Genomic DNA, 14,973 nt, shown 5'->3' on the forward strand with positions numbered 1-14,973 from the left:
GGACCAGGAAGGAGGAGATCCACAATTACCCACTTCCTTCTGAGGCCAACATAACCCTCCCCCCCCCACCCAAAAGCCCATCTGATTGCTTCCCACCCCCTCCAATGCCCTCATCTCCATTTGTACCAACTGCGATCCCCTCACTCATCCTCCTCGTGCTCGCCCCTTCCTTCCCTCGCTTTCGCCTACACATTCTCCCATCCCCCTACTCTCCACATTCCCTCAGCCAAGCTCTCATTCACTTTCTCCTGGTGTTCTCTCCCATCCCCCCACTCTCCCTCAGCCAATTTCTCCTCTCATCCACATTTCCCATCTCTCTCTCCCCCCCCGATCCCATCACTCGCCCTCCCACATCAGCGAGGGGCCAGGAGTAGAAAAGCGGCATTGCAGCGTCTTGGGCCACGTCACCCTTCTCTGCTGCTGCTGGGGTCAGAGTGGGGCTTTCACCCTCCTCTAAGGTCTGAGAACTGCTGTCCTCGTAACCCCAAACTGGCACGGAAGAGGGGTGATGTGCCGGCACTGCCAACACTGCCGCTTCTCCTCCTGCTTGCACCCAGTGCCTGGTTGCCTGTGGTGGTTCTGCTGGGACCAGCAACTCCACGGCAAGGCTTGAATTTTGCGATCCTTACTGTGGCCATGGATTTGCAAGAGACCGGGGTCCCTGTATCTAATGAACAGGATAGCACAATCTGCTTCTGTCTCTGAAAGTTATACATTTTTAATAACAAATAAATCCTGAAAGGCATTAACTTAAACTCTTGCAAACTGGCAGGATGCGGGCATACGAGGCTTGCAATAGAATTATTTCAGAACAGTTACTGAATAAGAAAATGCAACACATCAGAGAGCAGGTGAGCTTACGGGAGGTCACTTCTGAACTGATGCATCGTATATACCTGTGCAAGCTCATAAAGCAGCAGGCTTGTATGACAAGTGTCAGAAAGAGCATGGAGCTTTATAACATAGTAAATGACAGCAGCTAAAGACCCAGATGATCTATCTAATTTGCCCAGCAAGTTGTTTAGGGTAGTAACTGCTGCCCCAGGCAGGTTACCCTTCTATTAAGGGTAGTAATATCACGTGTCTGGTCCCGGCCTGGAGATCTCCACTTTTTGGGAGAATATATTATATAATATATATACACATGGGATTATGGTTCTTTGTATCCATAAAATGCTGCTGTTGTGTTTATTTGACGTTATGCTTGATGCCTCCATAGTACGTAGGCCTGATCCGCTCTGCATACACAAAGTGCTACTAATAGCCAAAAAGCGAATAGCATTGCAAAGAACACAATCTCAACTGCCAGATCTACAGAATGATGCCGATGGGAGTGGTTAGCACCAAAAGAAGGGGGATTGAAGGAGAAGATGCAATCTTTTGGAATATTTGAAACCTGGTTTTGTTTTCTATTCCTTTCCGATTCAAGGCCAGATTTTACACAGTTCATTGACTGTAGGCCATCAAGAAATAGGGTTTATAGCTCCCAGCTCCCAGCTTCACTACTGGGGCAGTTAGCAGTGACAGAACAGGTACAAGCTGGCAGACTCTCAACACATTTCCCTACATTGATCCAGTGACATTGCTTCCCACCTACCCATCTGATATGTCAATATCTGCAAACTTGGAACCCACCCTCAAGACGAAAGAGTCCCTGCGTTCTGAGGGACGTCGGAACAAATCTCTGCCTGATGGCAGAAGCCAGAAGGCGATGGCGTCTATGGCGTACGCTTCATGGCAATACACAACGAGGAGTCCATCAAGGGAGCCGTGGGAGAACCTGACCCCCTGCTCTCGCATGGGGTTTAATGTACCTGCTGGAGCTCTGTAGGGGGTGCAGGGATGAAAAGCTGGTTATGACTAATGTTGATGGGTTTACAACCTTAGGACAGATTTCTTTACGATTTTCATGATTTTTATCTTTCATTTAAAAATTTTGAATATGTATTATGACAGCAAGCGATGCTAAGATTATAATTAATTTTGAAAAATTTAATATGAAATAATTAGTCAACAAAAAAACATGTTATACCTTTGAGGATAATTGCTAAAAAACAATCGCTATAATTTTATGATTCAACAAACAAACTCACTGGAGAAGGTATCAGATTAAAGTGCTCGCAGTCTCACAGGCTCTTGCCCTGTACAGGGCTACAACCCTTCTCATGTTATGGCACTGTTAGATCACATCATCTACCAATCCCACGTGAGAATGTTAACTTTTTTTCTTTCAAATGTGAAAAACTCCAGTGAGTTTGTTTGTTGAGGGCGGGAAGACAGCTGACAGCAAGCAAGCGAGCGCAAAAAAAGAATTGGGAAATTAGCAGTAAAAGCACAAGCAAAGAGATAAGTGACTTAATATATAATTTCACGTAATAGTTGGGTGTGAATTTTTAATAATAAATTTTATTGGGTGAGAGAAAAAAAAATTTTCACATTTGAAAGAAAAAAAGAAAAAAAGTTAACATTCTCACGTGGGATTGGTAGATGATGTGATCTAACAGTGCCATAACATGAGAAGGGTTGTAGCCCTGTACAGGGCAAGAGCCTGTGAGACTGCGAGCACTTTAATCTGATACCTTCTCCAGTGAGTTTGTTTGTTGAATCATAAAATTATAGCAATTGTTTTTTAGCAATTATCCTCAAAGGTATAACTTTTTTTTTTGTTGACTGCTAAGAATTTGAGGAAGTGAGCCATTATTATAAACTAATATGAAATAATTAAACAGAAAAAAAGAAAAGAAAACATAGAATCCAAAAAAATAACCAATAAGGAAAACCTTCTTCTTTAAAATATTGTGATATCTCATAACTTGTGATAACTTATTTAGAGTGTAAAAATAAGATGATCTGAAATCCTGACATGAAAAAGTAAAATATAGAGAGAGAGCAGAAAGAACAGAGCCATCAAATCATCTAATGTCTGTATGGGGTGGAGGATTTTCATCATTTCTGTCTGCTTAACTTAAACCCCAATGCATTGTGGTAAGTGTAGTCCTGCCTGTTTCCTTTGAAATCAGGATGGGAGAGTCACAAAGGTCCAGACTCTCCCGCTAAGGGGCCTGGGTCAGTGACAGCATTGGGCCTAGTGAAGCATCTGAAGACAACAAGACCAACAACAAAGCCCCAGAGTCCCAGGGGAAGGTGAAGAGAGGGAGTCCTTGGCATTGCCTGAGGGCAACACCTGGCCGCTGGATTCGGGACCCATGATGGAAGGTTTCTGGAAGGAGCAGCCGTGCCCGGCCCACAGCCCAGGACTATCATTGCAATGGCTGCACTAAAGTCAATGGGGGAGGGGAGGGGGAAATCCCCAGGTAGCTGTGAATGAAGATTCATGGCACCAGGTCCCAGCCCTGGATTTGACTAAGCTGGAAGTACAAAAATACAGAAGGAGACTGCTGGATAAAAAACAAAACAAAACAGTAAAAAAGCAAATATTCACCGGAATATGGATTTGCAGAGCAGTTGTGTAGTACAAAAACCATATTAAGGAATAATCTGCACCGTGCTACAGGGTGGTGGGCTAGTTAAAAAAAAAAAAAAAAAAGGGTTGGGGAGCTGTGAAGGAGTGGAGAGAGACACCCCTGGCTGAGAGAAGGCGACGGGGAAAGACCTTACCCGATCCAACCGCTGAGGCTCGAAGAGAGACCTGGTGAGAGACCGAGCCCGGGAAAGAGGCGTGGCTCTAGCGTCATCAATCAGCGTCTACTGCATATAATTCAAGCAGTAGACCCGAGAAAGCCGGGGAGCTGTGAAGGAGTGGAGAGAGACGCCCCTGGCTGAGAGAAGGCGATGGGGAAAGACCTTACCCGATCCAACCGCTGAGGCCCGAAGAGAGACCTGGTGAGAGACCGAGCCCGGGAAAGAGGCGTGGCTCTAGCGTCATCAATCAGCGTCTACTGCATATAATTCAAGCAGTAGACCGAGAAAGCCGGGGAGCTGTGAAGGAGTGGAGAGAGACGCCCCTGGCTGAGAGAAGGCGATGGGGAAAGACCTTACCCGATCCAGCCGCTGAGGCCCGAAGAGAGACCTGGTGAGAGACCGAGCCCGGGAAAGAGGCGTGGCTCTAGCGTCATCAATCGGCATCTACTGCATATAATTCAAGCAGTAGACGGCGCACAGCCGTCTCGGCGCACTGCCCTCACCGTGCGCTGCCTAAGCCGCGCGCTCCAAAGGGGTGCACGGCTTTGTCCGGAGAAGACTGCCACTTACTATCTTCTATCTCAACCTACTTGTGAAATTTTGGTGGAATCTTCCTGAATACCTTCCCTGAATATGGGGAGGAAAAGGAAAGTAAAATCCTTCCCAATATCACCTATAACATCAAGGGGACCGATGGACGACCATGTCGTAAGACAGATCGAAACACCAAAAGAGGACATTTCTGGAGAGCAGTTTTCGGGCTCTCTAAGTCCTGGTGAAGGGCCTACACTTCCCCCACAACCTGTGTCATCTTTACCAGAAGGATTTTTGCAGCTAGAATCAGGTGGCATACCTGAAGGGAGAGATTGCCTAGATTCTGGAGTAAATCAGATAAGTAAACATCTTGAGATATCGGATACAGAACTTATTGTAGGAGATTCCTGTAGTCCACAACAGTGGCCTATAGAACCTCCTGATAATATTTCCTTGAAAGATATCTGGAAATTGATGACCAGTCTTAATAATAATGTTTCACAAATGAATATGTCTTTATCTGGAGTAGTAAACTGTAATAAATTACAAATAGAAAAGCAAAGGAAGGAAATGCTTAATTTGAAAGAGGATATGGGGAAAATAACATCAAAAATTAAATTGTTGGATAATACTGGGATAGCCCAAATTAAGGATAGTTTATCTATCCATAGAGAATTAGAAAATGTGGAGAACATGATGAGAAGTAAAAACGTACAATTAATAAACTTCCCACAAACTAGACTTTTGTCACCAAGTGAAATGCTTAAAAAATATCTAAGGGAAATTTTGCAGTATGAAGAAAAAGAAATACCTGTATTTTCCAAGATCTTCTACTTCTCTAAAGTGGTTAGAGAGGCAGAGGAGGAGCTTCCAGATATTTCTAGTATTGGCGTATCAACATTTTTAGAGGAATCGGTAGACATCATAAACAAAAGGGCAACTTTATTTGTTTCTATGTTATTGGAAAAAGATAAAGACAGAATGTTTAGGGATTTTCTTAAACATAGAGATTTAAATTTCTGTGGTCAAAAGATCCTAATGTTTCCGGACGTGTCTAGAGCCACTCAGGCTAAAAGAAGACACTTCCTCTCTCTAAAGGTTAAAGTACTTGCCCTTGGGGCAACTTTCTTTTTAAAATATCCCTCAGTTTGTTTTATAACATTTAGAGGGAAGAAATATAGCTTCTTAGACCCGTTACATTTAGAAACTTTTATGTCGGATAAAGAGATTTTGGGAGGAAGTAATATAGAAGGCCAAGAGAATCCATAAATGTCTCTCAACTCTCTTTAGATTAATTTTAGGATGAAACTTATTATTATAAGTAATATGGTCAGCTCCCCCAATTATGGATTAAGTAATACAGATGTGTTTATTCTTGATTATTTAGTTCTTATTGTTAAAAATGTATTTGACATCTGATAACTTTCTGAAGTATTTGTTTAAGTTTTAAATGAAAACTCAATAAAGTTTAAATTTAAAAAAAAAAAGGGTTGCTGTCGCTGCCTATGAAAAGTGGTGTCATGCTAAAGATATCGAGTTACCTTTGCACTAAATGCATGTAACTGCAGTACCTGTGTGCCAATTCTCCTGCCTGCCTCTTCTAAACCATAATCCTGACCAAAATGACTGCTAAAATGAAGCTATGGCTCTGGTTGTAAATTACACGCCAGGAGGGTGCAGTTCCAGGAAATGTGCACTAGGTGGCAGAATAGCTGCATTTGTTGCTGCAATGGCTCCGCTCATCAGGTTTTGGGTTTGTTTGGTTTTTTTAAATGCCCAGTGTGGCATTAAAGTGCCGCCTCCCCGATTTTTTTTTTTCAGAAAATAGTAAGACCGTTAGATTTATGTTTTAAAGCCCGTGTCTCCTTCACAAGTTCTTGCAATGGTATGAGCACCCTTGTGGTGAAAGTCAGAAAGCAAGGAGTGCCTCTAGTGAAAGTCTGGCTTGTCAGCCTCAGAAAACCCCGGTGCAGTGGGAGTGAGTGCCCCGGGGACAGCAGCCGCCATGGCTGGGACATCCCTCAGCTGTGGTCCCTTTAAATCCGCAGGAAGCCCATTAACACAGGTGGGAGGTGCTGGCCACTCTCAGTGCTGTTCTTGTAGCTTTAGGGAAAACATCCTGGCACTGGTAATAACTTGGGCAAAAAAGATAAGAAAAAAAACATAAAGCAGCAGTTGTGAGAGGACAGCAGGAAGAGCTAAGCCCCCAGCAGACCTGTAATTCACGCAAGACACCTGGAACAGATGGAGCAGCCTCAGGGCGTGCGTGGAGGAAGGAACCAGAGAGCCATTTCCGAGGGAGAAAGGGGTTTATTTACAAGGGGGGAGTTCCAGCGATTGGGAGCCACGAATCCTAGCAAAGGTACGTGTGGGGCACAGTGAGACTGCAGCCAGGTTAGGGTTCATTTGGTGACGGTGGTTGAGCTTTGGCTGCCCATGGGAAAAGTTAGGATGTGTTTAGCTGTAAACATATTGCAGGCGGGTTAGGTTCAGAGCTGCCACCTTTCCCAGGGTCACCTGTGCAGGCTGATCCAGGCAGGCCAGGGGCAAATCAGGCGTGGCTTAGCCTGCACAGATGACCAGGGGTGAGGGGGCAGTCCTGGTTATGTTGCATGGCATGTATTTGCATTTTGCCTTGTATGCTGGTAATTTTTCTGTGTTTGTTTTATTGTAATTCGCTTGGAACCTTGTAGCATGTGAGCGCTAAATCTTTGAAACTACACGAAAGCCCGTGGGGACGGCCCCTGTAGGTTTTTCTGCCAGCTGCTCTCAGGAAATGTGCTCCCCACGGAGCCTTCGTGTTCACTAAACGCAGGGAGGGAGGGCTCCGGCCTGCCTCTAACCAAGCTAAAAGTGAGGATGCAGCAGGTTCTCCCCCTGCCTTTTTTCTTCCAGTAAAAGAAACTTTCTGTGGAATAATCTCTGGGAGGTACCATGAAGACTCACCCCCTCCCATAATGAGCCATGTGAAAAGTGAGTGCCCCTTCAGTTAAAGTGCCACACGATGCCATGTGGGTAATACTGGTCCTCCAGGGCCACAAAGCATTCAGGTTGTCAGGAAATCCCTAATGAACAGGCAGGAAACGGATCTGCCTACAGCTGAGCCAGAGTGCATGCAAATCTCTCTCCTGCCTATTCCTTAGGGAAATCCTGAAACCCTGCCTGGTTTGCCGCCCTGGAGGACCAGAATTGTCCACCTCGGCTTAGGCCACATTTTATAAACATTTGCTATTCCATCGCTTCCCAAGAATGGCCTGGATCCGGATTACAATCAAATTTAAATCGCAGTTAACGGTGACCTTGATCGAAGGTCACTTACAATCGCAGCTGGACCACATTTACAGTTACACTGGCCATGCAAGATTTGTTTCTTCTTCCTGGAACATAGGACGCTGTTTGGTTTATAAAAAAAAAAAGTTATAGTATGCCGAGGCCCCTGGGAAGTAAAGTCTCTGGGATTATTCACTGGTGACGCCTACTGGCCAGACTGGGGGGGGGGGATCTGTGTCAGCTGCGTCCCGCCGGAAGCCACGGCCTGTGGGCCCCTGCCTGAGAACCTTCGTGTGCTGCTTGGCCTGAGCTGGAGGTGGAGGGTGGGGAAGGGTTATAGGAGATAGAAGAAAAAATAAATCCCAGCATAGAGGCAAACAAAGGTTCTTGGTGCCGGATCCCAGCCCGAGATTCGATTGAGCTGGAAGAACAAGGGGGAGAGAGCAAGAGCTACAGGGCTTTCCAGCTCCCCACCCAAAAAAAAGAGAGAGAGAACTGATTGTGAAGTGGGTATCTGGGAGAGAGTATTTATTCACTTTCACGTTCTCATTTATCTCAAAGTATAATTAATAGTGGTATGTCTCCGCCCTCTTAGTGTCCAGAGGATAATTTCCTTTCCGGGAGGATTCTCTTCTGTGGAGCTCAGCTCCACCCTTCAATCTCATGGTGTTCGGAGTTAACTACAGAAGCAGTCATTTAACAAAAAAAAAAAAAAAAAGAGAGGACAAGGTCAAACTGAATGCGCTGGCGGATGGATCTGGGAGGCTTCCTTCCAAGTTCTGGCATGTTCCGCCGTAGACGCGGGGCCTGGCTATTCTTTGAGCTTCTGGCTTGACTGTGGGTGGGCAGATCCTACCTCACTGGGTTTGTCACCAGATATCACCCTCTTGTTTGCCCAGTTGGACTGTGAATCTGGATTGTCTGCAGTCTCGGAGGAAAAGAACAAGTTTCTTAAAAAAAAAAAAAAAAATGTGAAGATGGTGATCTGTGTTGTCGTTTTTTGTTTTTTTTCAGACGGTGGGGCAGGCTGGGAGGGGAGGGGAGGGCCACTCTCACACCGGGAAATGGTCCGGGTCCAGTGAGTAAGGTGTGGCTTGGCTTGGCCGTGACTGGCGCGGGATGCGTTCACGGGGAAGATGGAAATTCAGACTTGCACGGACGTTGACAATGCGTGCTGAGGAAATCCTTTGCTTATCTCAAGAGCTTCACCCGTCCCCCCATCTCATGGTCATTTATCACATAACCATTCTGTCACCATGGTAGGAAGGTGTAATCATTCTTTCCTTTTTTTTTTTTACCTACCGAATCATCCCTTTTAAGCAGGCTGCCAGTGATACCATACGTTCTCTCAGAAAAAAAGAAGCAGACCACAGGAGCTGCTGGAGAAACCGCCGGGGGTGCCTCCTCGAGGGATCTGGAAGCATGCAACTATCCAGCTTCAGATTCCTGCTGCGAACGTTGGAAGGCGAGCAACGCAGCTGCCTATAGCGCTGCCAGCTTTTCCTGTCGCCCTTCTTCTACTGCTGCCAGGAATGAAACATTTTGACCTGCCAGGTGTTCCTGCTTCCCAGCCTGTTCCCATAAAAGCGCTCCCTTACGTTTTCAAACTGAATTCGAGACTTCCACACCCAAAGAATGCCCACGGCCAAGCCGAGGTGTTGCTGTGGGAGGAGACAGTTCTTCTGGAGTTCAGACGAAGCTACTACAGAAGCTCCTTACCATGACAACAGGAGTTTACATTTTGATAAGAAGGCGACTTTAGTTTTAAAACGGAGTTTAGATTCCGAAACTGGAAGTGTGGTGAATTTAGCCAGCAAACTGGCAGCCAGAAGGTTCTCTGCGGGAAGAAGCTAGAGGAAATCCAGATGAGCCCATCCAGTCCCTGATGGCCTGCAGACATTTGAGAAACTCAGGCTAGTATTCTGAATGAAGGGGTAGCCTAACGGTTATCCCACTTCTCCCACCAGCGCGCCATGTAACCGTGTGTGCAAGTCACTTCACCCTCCATTGCTTCGGCTGCAGATTGTAAGCACTCTAGGACAGGGTCCTGCTTACTGAACCTGAACCGTGAGTCACCTTGAGCTCAGATTTTGAAAATCAAGAAATGAAATCCAAACCGTGTGAGAATCCCACTTTTCTCAATCTTACAAGGAGACACTCTCCAAGTGGAGTACCTCGAGCCCTGTTCACATGTGCTGTAAAGATGCTGCATTGCTCGGCCCATTCCAAATTCCACGATCTACAGTGCCACCTGCCAAAGTGCAGGAAGAGCTGTGAGTGCCCAGTGGGTCCGTAATATCCAGCACCGCGCTCGCTTTCCAGCAAATGGCGTTCTCCCATTTCTGTACTGTCTCAACAAGCCGAGAGGCGCCACCAATCTCCGAAGGGTTTTTTGACAGGAATTACTTTAAAGTCTTCAAAACTCACTTCATACCTCCATTCATCGTTATTTTATGTTGATTTATTCTTGACTGAAATTATAATTATTTTGAAAAAACTCTTCATTTCATCAGACCTATGCAATTATGTTCAGTTTTATCCCATTAGAAGTTAGCACATAAACTTTTATAAATGGGTTTACCAATGTACTCCAGATGCTAAGTGGGGTGAATTCTGGCATTTTAAAGAAATTTCCCGCCATGTGCACAATTGCCTGGGTGGATATCTATAAAGATTAGGACACAGATTGACGTGGGGCCTTAGCCTTAATGGCGCCCTGTGTGTAAGGCTGGGTCCTCCTAAATGACATCCAGATGTGTTTGATGTAGACAACACCAGTAGCACACCCCGAAGATCAATCCTGACCATACTGGCACACCCATACCAAATGTGGCTCTTGACCAGCAGGGCCCCTATTCTTTATAGAAACTTCAAATGTTTTTGGCAGTCACCTGACCAGAAACGATGACGTCTCTTCAGGAATCCCTGTAAGTCTTCACTTCAAAATTATTTGCTTTCAGGGGTGGCCAACTCCAAGAGCCACAACGGGCCAGGTTTTCAAGATATCCACAATGAATATGCATGAGATTAGACTTGCATGCACTTCCTGCACTGAATGAAAATCTACCTCGTGCGTAATCATTGTGGATATCCTGAAAATCTGGCCCGTTTGTAGCTCTTGAGAATCGGAGTTAGCCACCCCTGTTATATAATAGCTTTTATAGGGCCTACATCCCTGTTGCAATATTTTCATTAGCAGGGCAAGTGTCAAATGTCTGAACAATCTTTGACGATGCCTAGAGTTCATTGTCTTCAGCCCTTCCTCTCCCTCCCCGCCCTCACCATGGTGCTTTATGAGGTTTTGCTCTTGTAGACGTCAAGGGCCTTGGAGGCTTCCTCTTGGAAGTGAAGTGGTGCCTGACACTTTTTCCATTTGGCTGCACTTTGATGCTTCAGTCAAAATGGACAGCTTCTGTGCTTTGTTTAATCCAGAAAGCAAAATGTGCTGTAACATTTCATCTCTCTTAAAACTTCACCCAGACACGTTTAAGGCAGAGCTGCTGTCTGCAATATATTTAAAGAAAACCTTCTTCCAGACACTATTTATTGAAGTAATAACTTCCATGGAGAGGGTGATTCCTGCCTCCTGGTCACATTCCCAACATTCCCTCCTGTAATAAAACTGTGTCCCTCTGAACGTTTAACAGACGGTGAAGGGTTGATCCCCCATGTCCAGGATATTTCTGAAGTTTAGTATTCTTAAAGTCATCAAGATTCTCGCTGGCTGGAAACCCAGAGCAGTTCATTTTGTCAGTAAGGATATCGTGGAATTTTTCTGTAGACCATGGTCTCTTCTGTTGGGTCAACGTTCGGCTAAAGAGATGTTAGGTTCTTTGATTAGATGTGACATTGAGTCAATATGGCTACCAGAACTTTGCACTGGGGCTATTAGCTGGTCTTCTGAATGAGTTCTTTAGAACTGGCAACATTTTACGTGGAGACCAAAGAATCTACAGATTTGCCCCCAAAGCCTGTAATGCAAAGTACGGAGGACCCTAACTATGCAAAATCCCTGAGCCGTGCAAATGGATGAATGCACGCATATAAAGGTGAACTTTAAAAGCCCAGCACTCACCAAAACCAGGAGATATTACACGCACAAGTCAGGCCGGCGCGCGCCAAGTAGATTTTAAAAGCCGCCCGTGGACGTGCATATTTGCCGCTACGCGCACCAATGAAAAGTTCTGAAAAAGGGACAGAATGTGGGCGTGATCTGGGCGGGGCATGGGCGTTCCTGGATTTCACCTTGAAATTTGCACGTAAATACTTAGGCGCACAGGTGCACGCTGGGGTCCCTGCTGTGATGGCGTGTAAGTCATAAAGTCTAAGTGGGTTGAGGCTAACGGAGGAGGAAGGGCTATTAAAGCAGGGGAGTTTGGAAGGTTTTACCCTTAACTGGGTGAACTGGGAACATTCTCGGAAACTGGGCAATGACCTCGGCGGCTTGTCTTTTTTTAAAGTTCCCTCATTTACGTGGTAGAAGCGGGATTTGCACGCGCAGGTATGTACCACTAAAACTGCACGCGGTCAGGCTATTTTATACTATGCACTTAGGTTATAAAATGGCCACATGCCTGGCCATGGGCCAGTGAGCACGCGCGCTGGTTTACAATTTACCGACTTAATCTGCAGCCATTTCCTCTCCCAGGGTGGGGATGCTCAACGTTCTCGTGCGGAGACTCTCGTGCCCGGGCATAATTTTTTGCACATTTCTGAAAGTTACACTCACAGTGTTCAGACTCCCCTCCTGGATACAGCTTGTGCCTCATGTTCACAGGGAAAGTTCCACAAGTGATTTTGGTCCCCCCCCCCCCCCCCCCCGAAACGTCTCCTTGCGGTCCGGCTCCTGCTCCATGTACCATGGAAGACTGCATCTAATTTAGCTAGATTGAGGGAGGGCGGAGCTTTTAAACTGGCCCATTTCCCCGAGTAAATGGCTTTGCAAGTTCCCCTCCCGATGGCAACGAGGTAAGAGATTGAGGTGAGTTCATCTCTGCGATCGATCGGATCCCAGTTATGCACCAGAGACGGAGGCCAAAGAATCGCAGCCCCCAGACGAGGAAACTCTCAAGCTGGCCCCTGAAGTCCCTCTGCGCTGTTACCGCAATGTGAGTGCATTGGATGGTGATCGCATTACGCAACGGCTTAACCGCTTCCCTTTTTCTTGATACTGCTTGGTGGGGAAACTTCCCTTTTTTTTTTTGTTTAGTTTTTTCCTTACTGCCATTCAGGGCAGTGGTTTCTCTTTCTAGGTTTCGAAACGGTGGCGAGAACTGAAAATCCTTTCGCAGTGCGCCGCATCCTGCCTTTGTAATGGATTCTAGGGGTCAGCCTTGCTGGAATAGGACTCGCGTGGAGCTCACCGCCCCTCCCTTGGGGGGATACAATATATATATATATATATATATTTTTTTTTTTTACTGGGGGGGGGGAGTGTAAGTCTGTCTGTACTTCCTCAGACTCTTCTGTAAAGCCCAGGTAATGGTGGCCCCCATGCCATCACCACATTGACTATTGCCGGTAGGAGACCTGTGACCTTCCGCTTATCTTGTCTCGGCAAAGAAGCAACACCAGGAGGCTCTGATGTCGTCGTCTTTCGGTCATCCATTCCCCCCTTCCCCCTTCGGGAGCTCTCCCTTTTTGTCTATCATTAAAGTCAACGATTTTAACAGATCACAATTTGTTCTCTCATTGTGTAGCTGTGGCACCAGACATCTGAAATGAAATGTTATATAACACCGTAGAGTAAAGAGGAGGAGTGTGATTTATTGCTGTCTGGAAATCCAATGATAAAGCTAACTTACAGGTTTATTCAACGCTGGACCACAAGCCCCCTGTTCTGATTGGCTGCTGTAGTCTTAACAGCCTGGAAGCATCCCCTGGAGCAAGTCTCGGGCAGAATCTGGGTCTTCCTCCGTCACTTGGAGCCAGTGGAAAAAATGGAGCGCATGGTCTTTTCCGTTTCCCGCGACCCAACTGTAGCAGCAGTGCCCTGTAGCACCAGCACCAATGCTGTTCCCTGGCAGCACGTGGCTAGCTGGAAGTCAAAAGAGAATGCCAGGTTAGCTCAATGAGAGTAAAGAGAACAAACAAATTAGTGAAGCAAAAATGAGATCTTTTAATTAGGATAACTTGGTAGCTTGGAGAGAGGGTTGCCACCCAGCCGGTATTCGGCCAGCCTAGCCAGGTTTCTGTAATGGAGGCTGGAAGCCAGCGGGATCTTTAAACTGGCCATTGTAAGAGCTGCTTTTCTCCCTACCACTGGCCTCCAGGCCAGAAGAGACTTGCCCCTGCCCTGTCGACCTTTCCTTGTCGAGGCAGTGGCCAGTCGGAGGTCCAATCATGGGGGCAGCAGCAGCCACCATGATTGTAGCAAAGGCACGCGGGCCAGGGACTGAGCACCCACTCTACTCTTAGGACCTGCCTACCATTTGGAAGCCAGGAGAAGGGTGGGGCCTGCGAGCAAAGCTTTTGCTGACTCGTGCCTTGGCCCAGATACCTTTACCACACCCTGCTGCTGCACCTGGGCCAGAGAATTGCCTCCGATTCAAGGAAAAGTCTACCCATGTGTACCTGTCTACTGTGCTTCTACAGATACTGCACAACCTCTGGTCACCTCCTTCTGTGGCCCTGCAACAGGTACTTTCTGAAGAAACAATATCTATCTGCTATCCTGCATGGGGCCATGCACTCTCTGTCTCTATGAAATCTGGGAATAGTAGCACCAATCGTCAAGACTTCAGCCATAGGCACTGTCCATTTGTGCATCGTTTATGTAGTTTCTACAGTTGAAGCCTTGACGATTGGTGCTACCGAGCCCTAGTTTCAAATTTGTGCAAACTCAACCCCTTTTTGTGTCTGTCACTATGACATACATTTTTTATATGTATCTGTGTAATCAACATGTGCAGGTCTTAAAGATAACACAGAGCTATTAAAGATCTTACCATATTCCTTCCTTTCCTCTCCTCACTGACCCTGGGCAATGATGTAGCACCTAAAGTATCTTTAATCGTTTTGTTGGTTTTCTCTTTAGTTCAGCTGGCAGGCCAGAAATATGGAAGAGATCTGAGATGGGAGTGGGAGGATCATTATAAGTATGAAAAAATAGTTGGAAAGGTTAATAGAGTCCTCCCGGTACGTAAAAAGAGGTATCACTATTCAAAGAGGGAAGTAATATTACCTCTTCTCAGACCTCTGAGGCCCTACCGTGGCCAGATCTGGAGGACACATCTACAAATGTCCCTCAAGACTGAAACATTGGCATTGTCTAAAATTGAGCGACTTTCTCGGATCTCTACTGAGTTTGGATTTGTTTCTATTTTACTCATGTCTACCAAAGGACATTGAGAAGGTGCAAGCAACTCAAAGGAAGGCCACCAAAATGGTGCATCATCTCTCCTGTAGGCCTTACATGGTCATGGAGATCTGAGCCACTAAAGAGAGAGTATCTAGAAGGAAAGAGGAAGAAACATTCAGTGGCAGCAGAAGGTGGAATGTTCTGTAAATTTAGAAAGTCAAGGACAA

At 46.1% G+C, this 14,973-nt stretch overlaps 1 protein-coding gene across 7 annotated transcripts in view; it reads right to left on the minus strand.

Moving 5' to 3' along the window:
* The window catches only part of COL8A1 (collagen type VIII alpha 1 chain), a 66,918-nt gene that overhangs the window by 8,969 nt on the left and 42,976 nt on the right, over positions 1 to 14,973 (minus strand). For 6 of the 7 annotated variants that reach the window (XM_029578610.1, XM_029578613.1, XM_029578612.1 and 3 more), the window contains one exon: positions 13,251 to 13,483. Coding sequence is in view for 1 of the 7 variants with exons in the window: in XM_029578614.1 (XP_029434474.1) it covers positions 13,364 to 13,483 (120 nt within the window). In the remaining 6 variants the exon portion in view is untranslated. Of the gene's footprint in view, positions 1 to 13,250; positions 13,484 to 14,973 lie in introns of those variants that run through there. The other variant, XM_029578614.1, reaches the window with a different exon arrangement.

This window comes from Rhinatrema bivittatum, chromosome 15 (genome assembly GCF_901001135.1).
Source record: "Rhinatrema bivittatum chromosome 15, aRhiBiv1.1, whole genome shotgun sequence".
Classification (NCBI taxonomy): Eukaryota; Metazoa; Chordata; class Amphibia; order Gymnophiona; family Rhinatrematidae; genus Rhinatrema; species Rhinatrema bivittatum.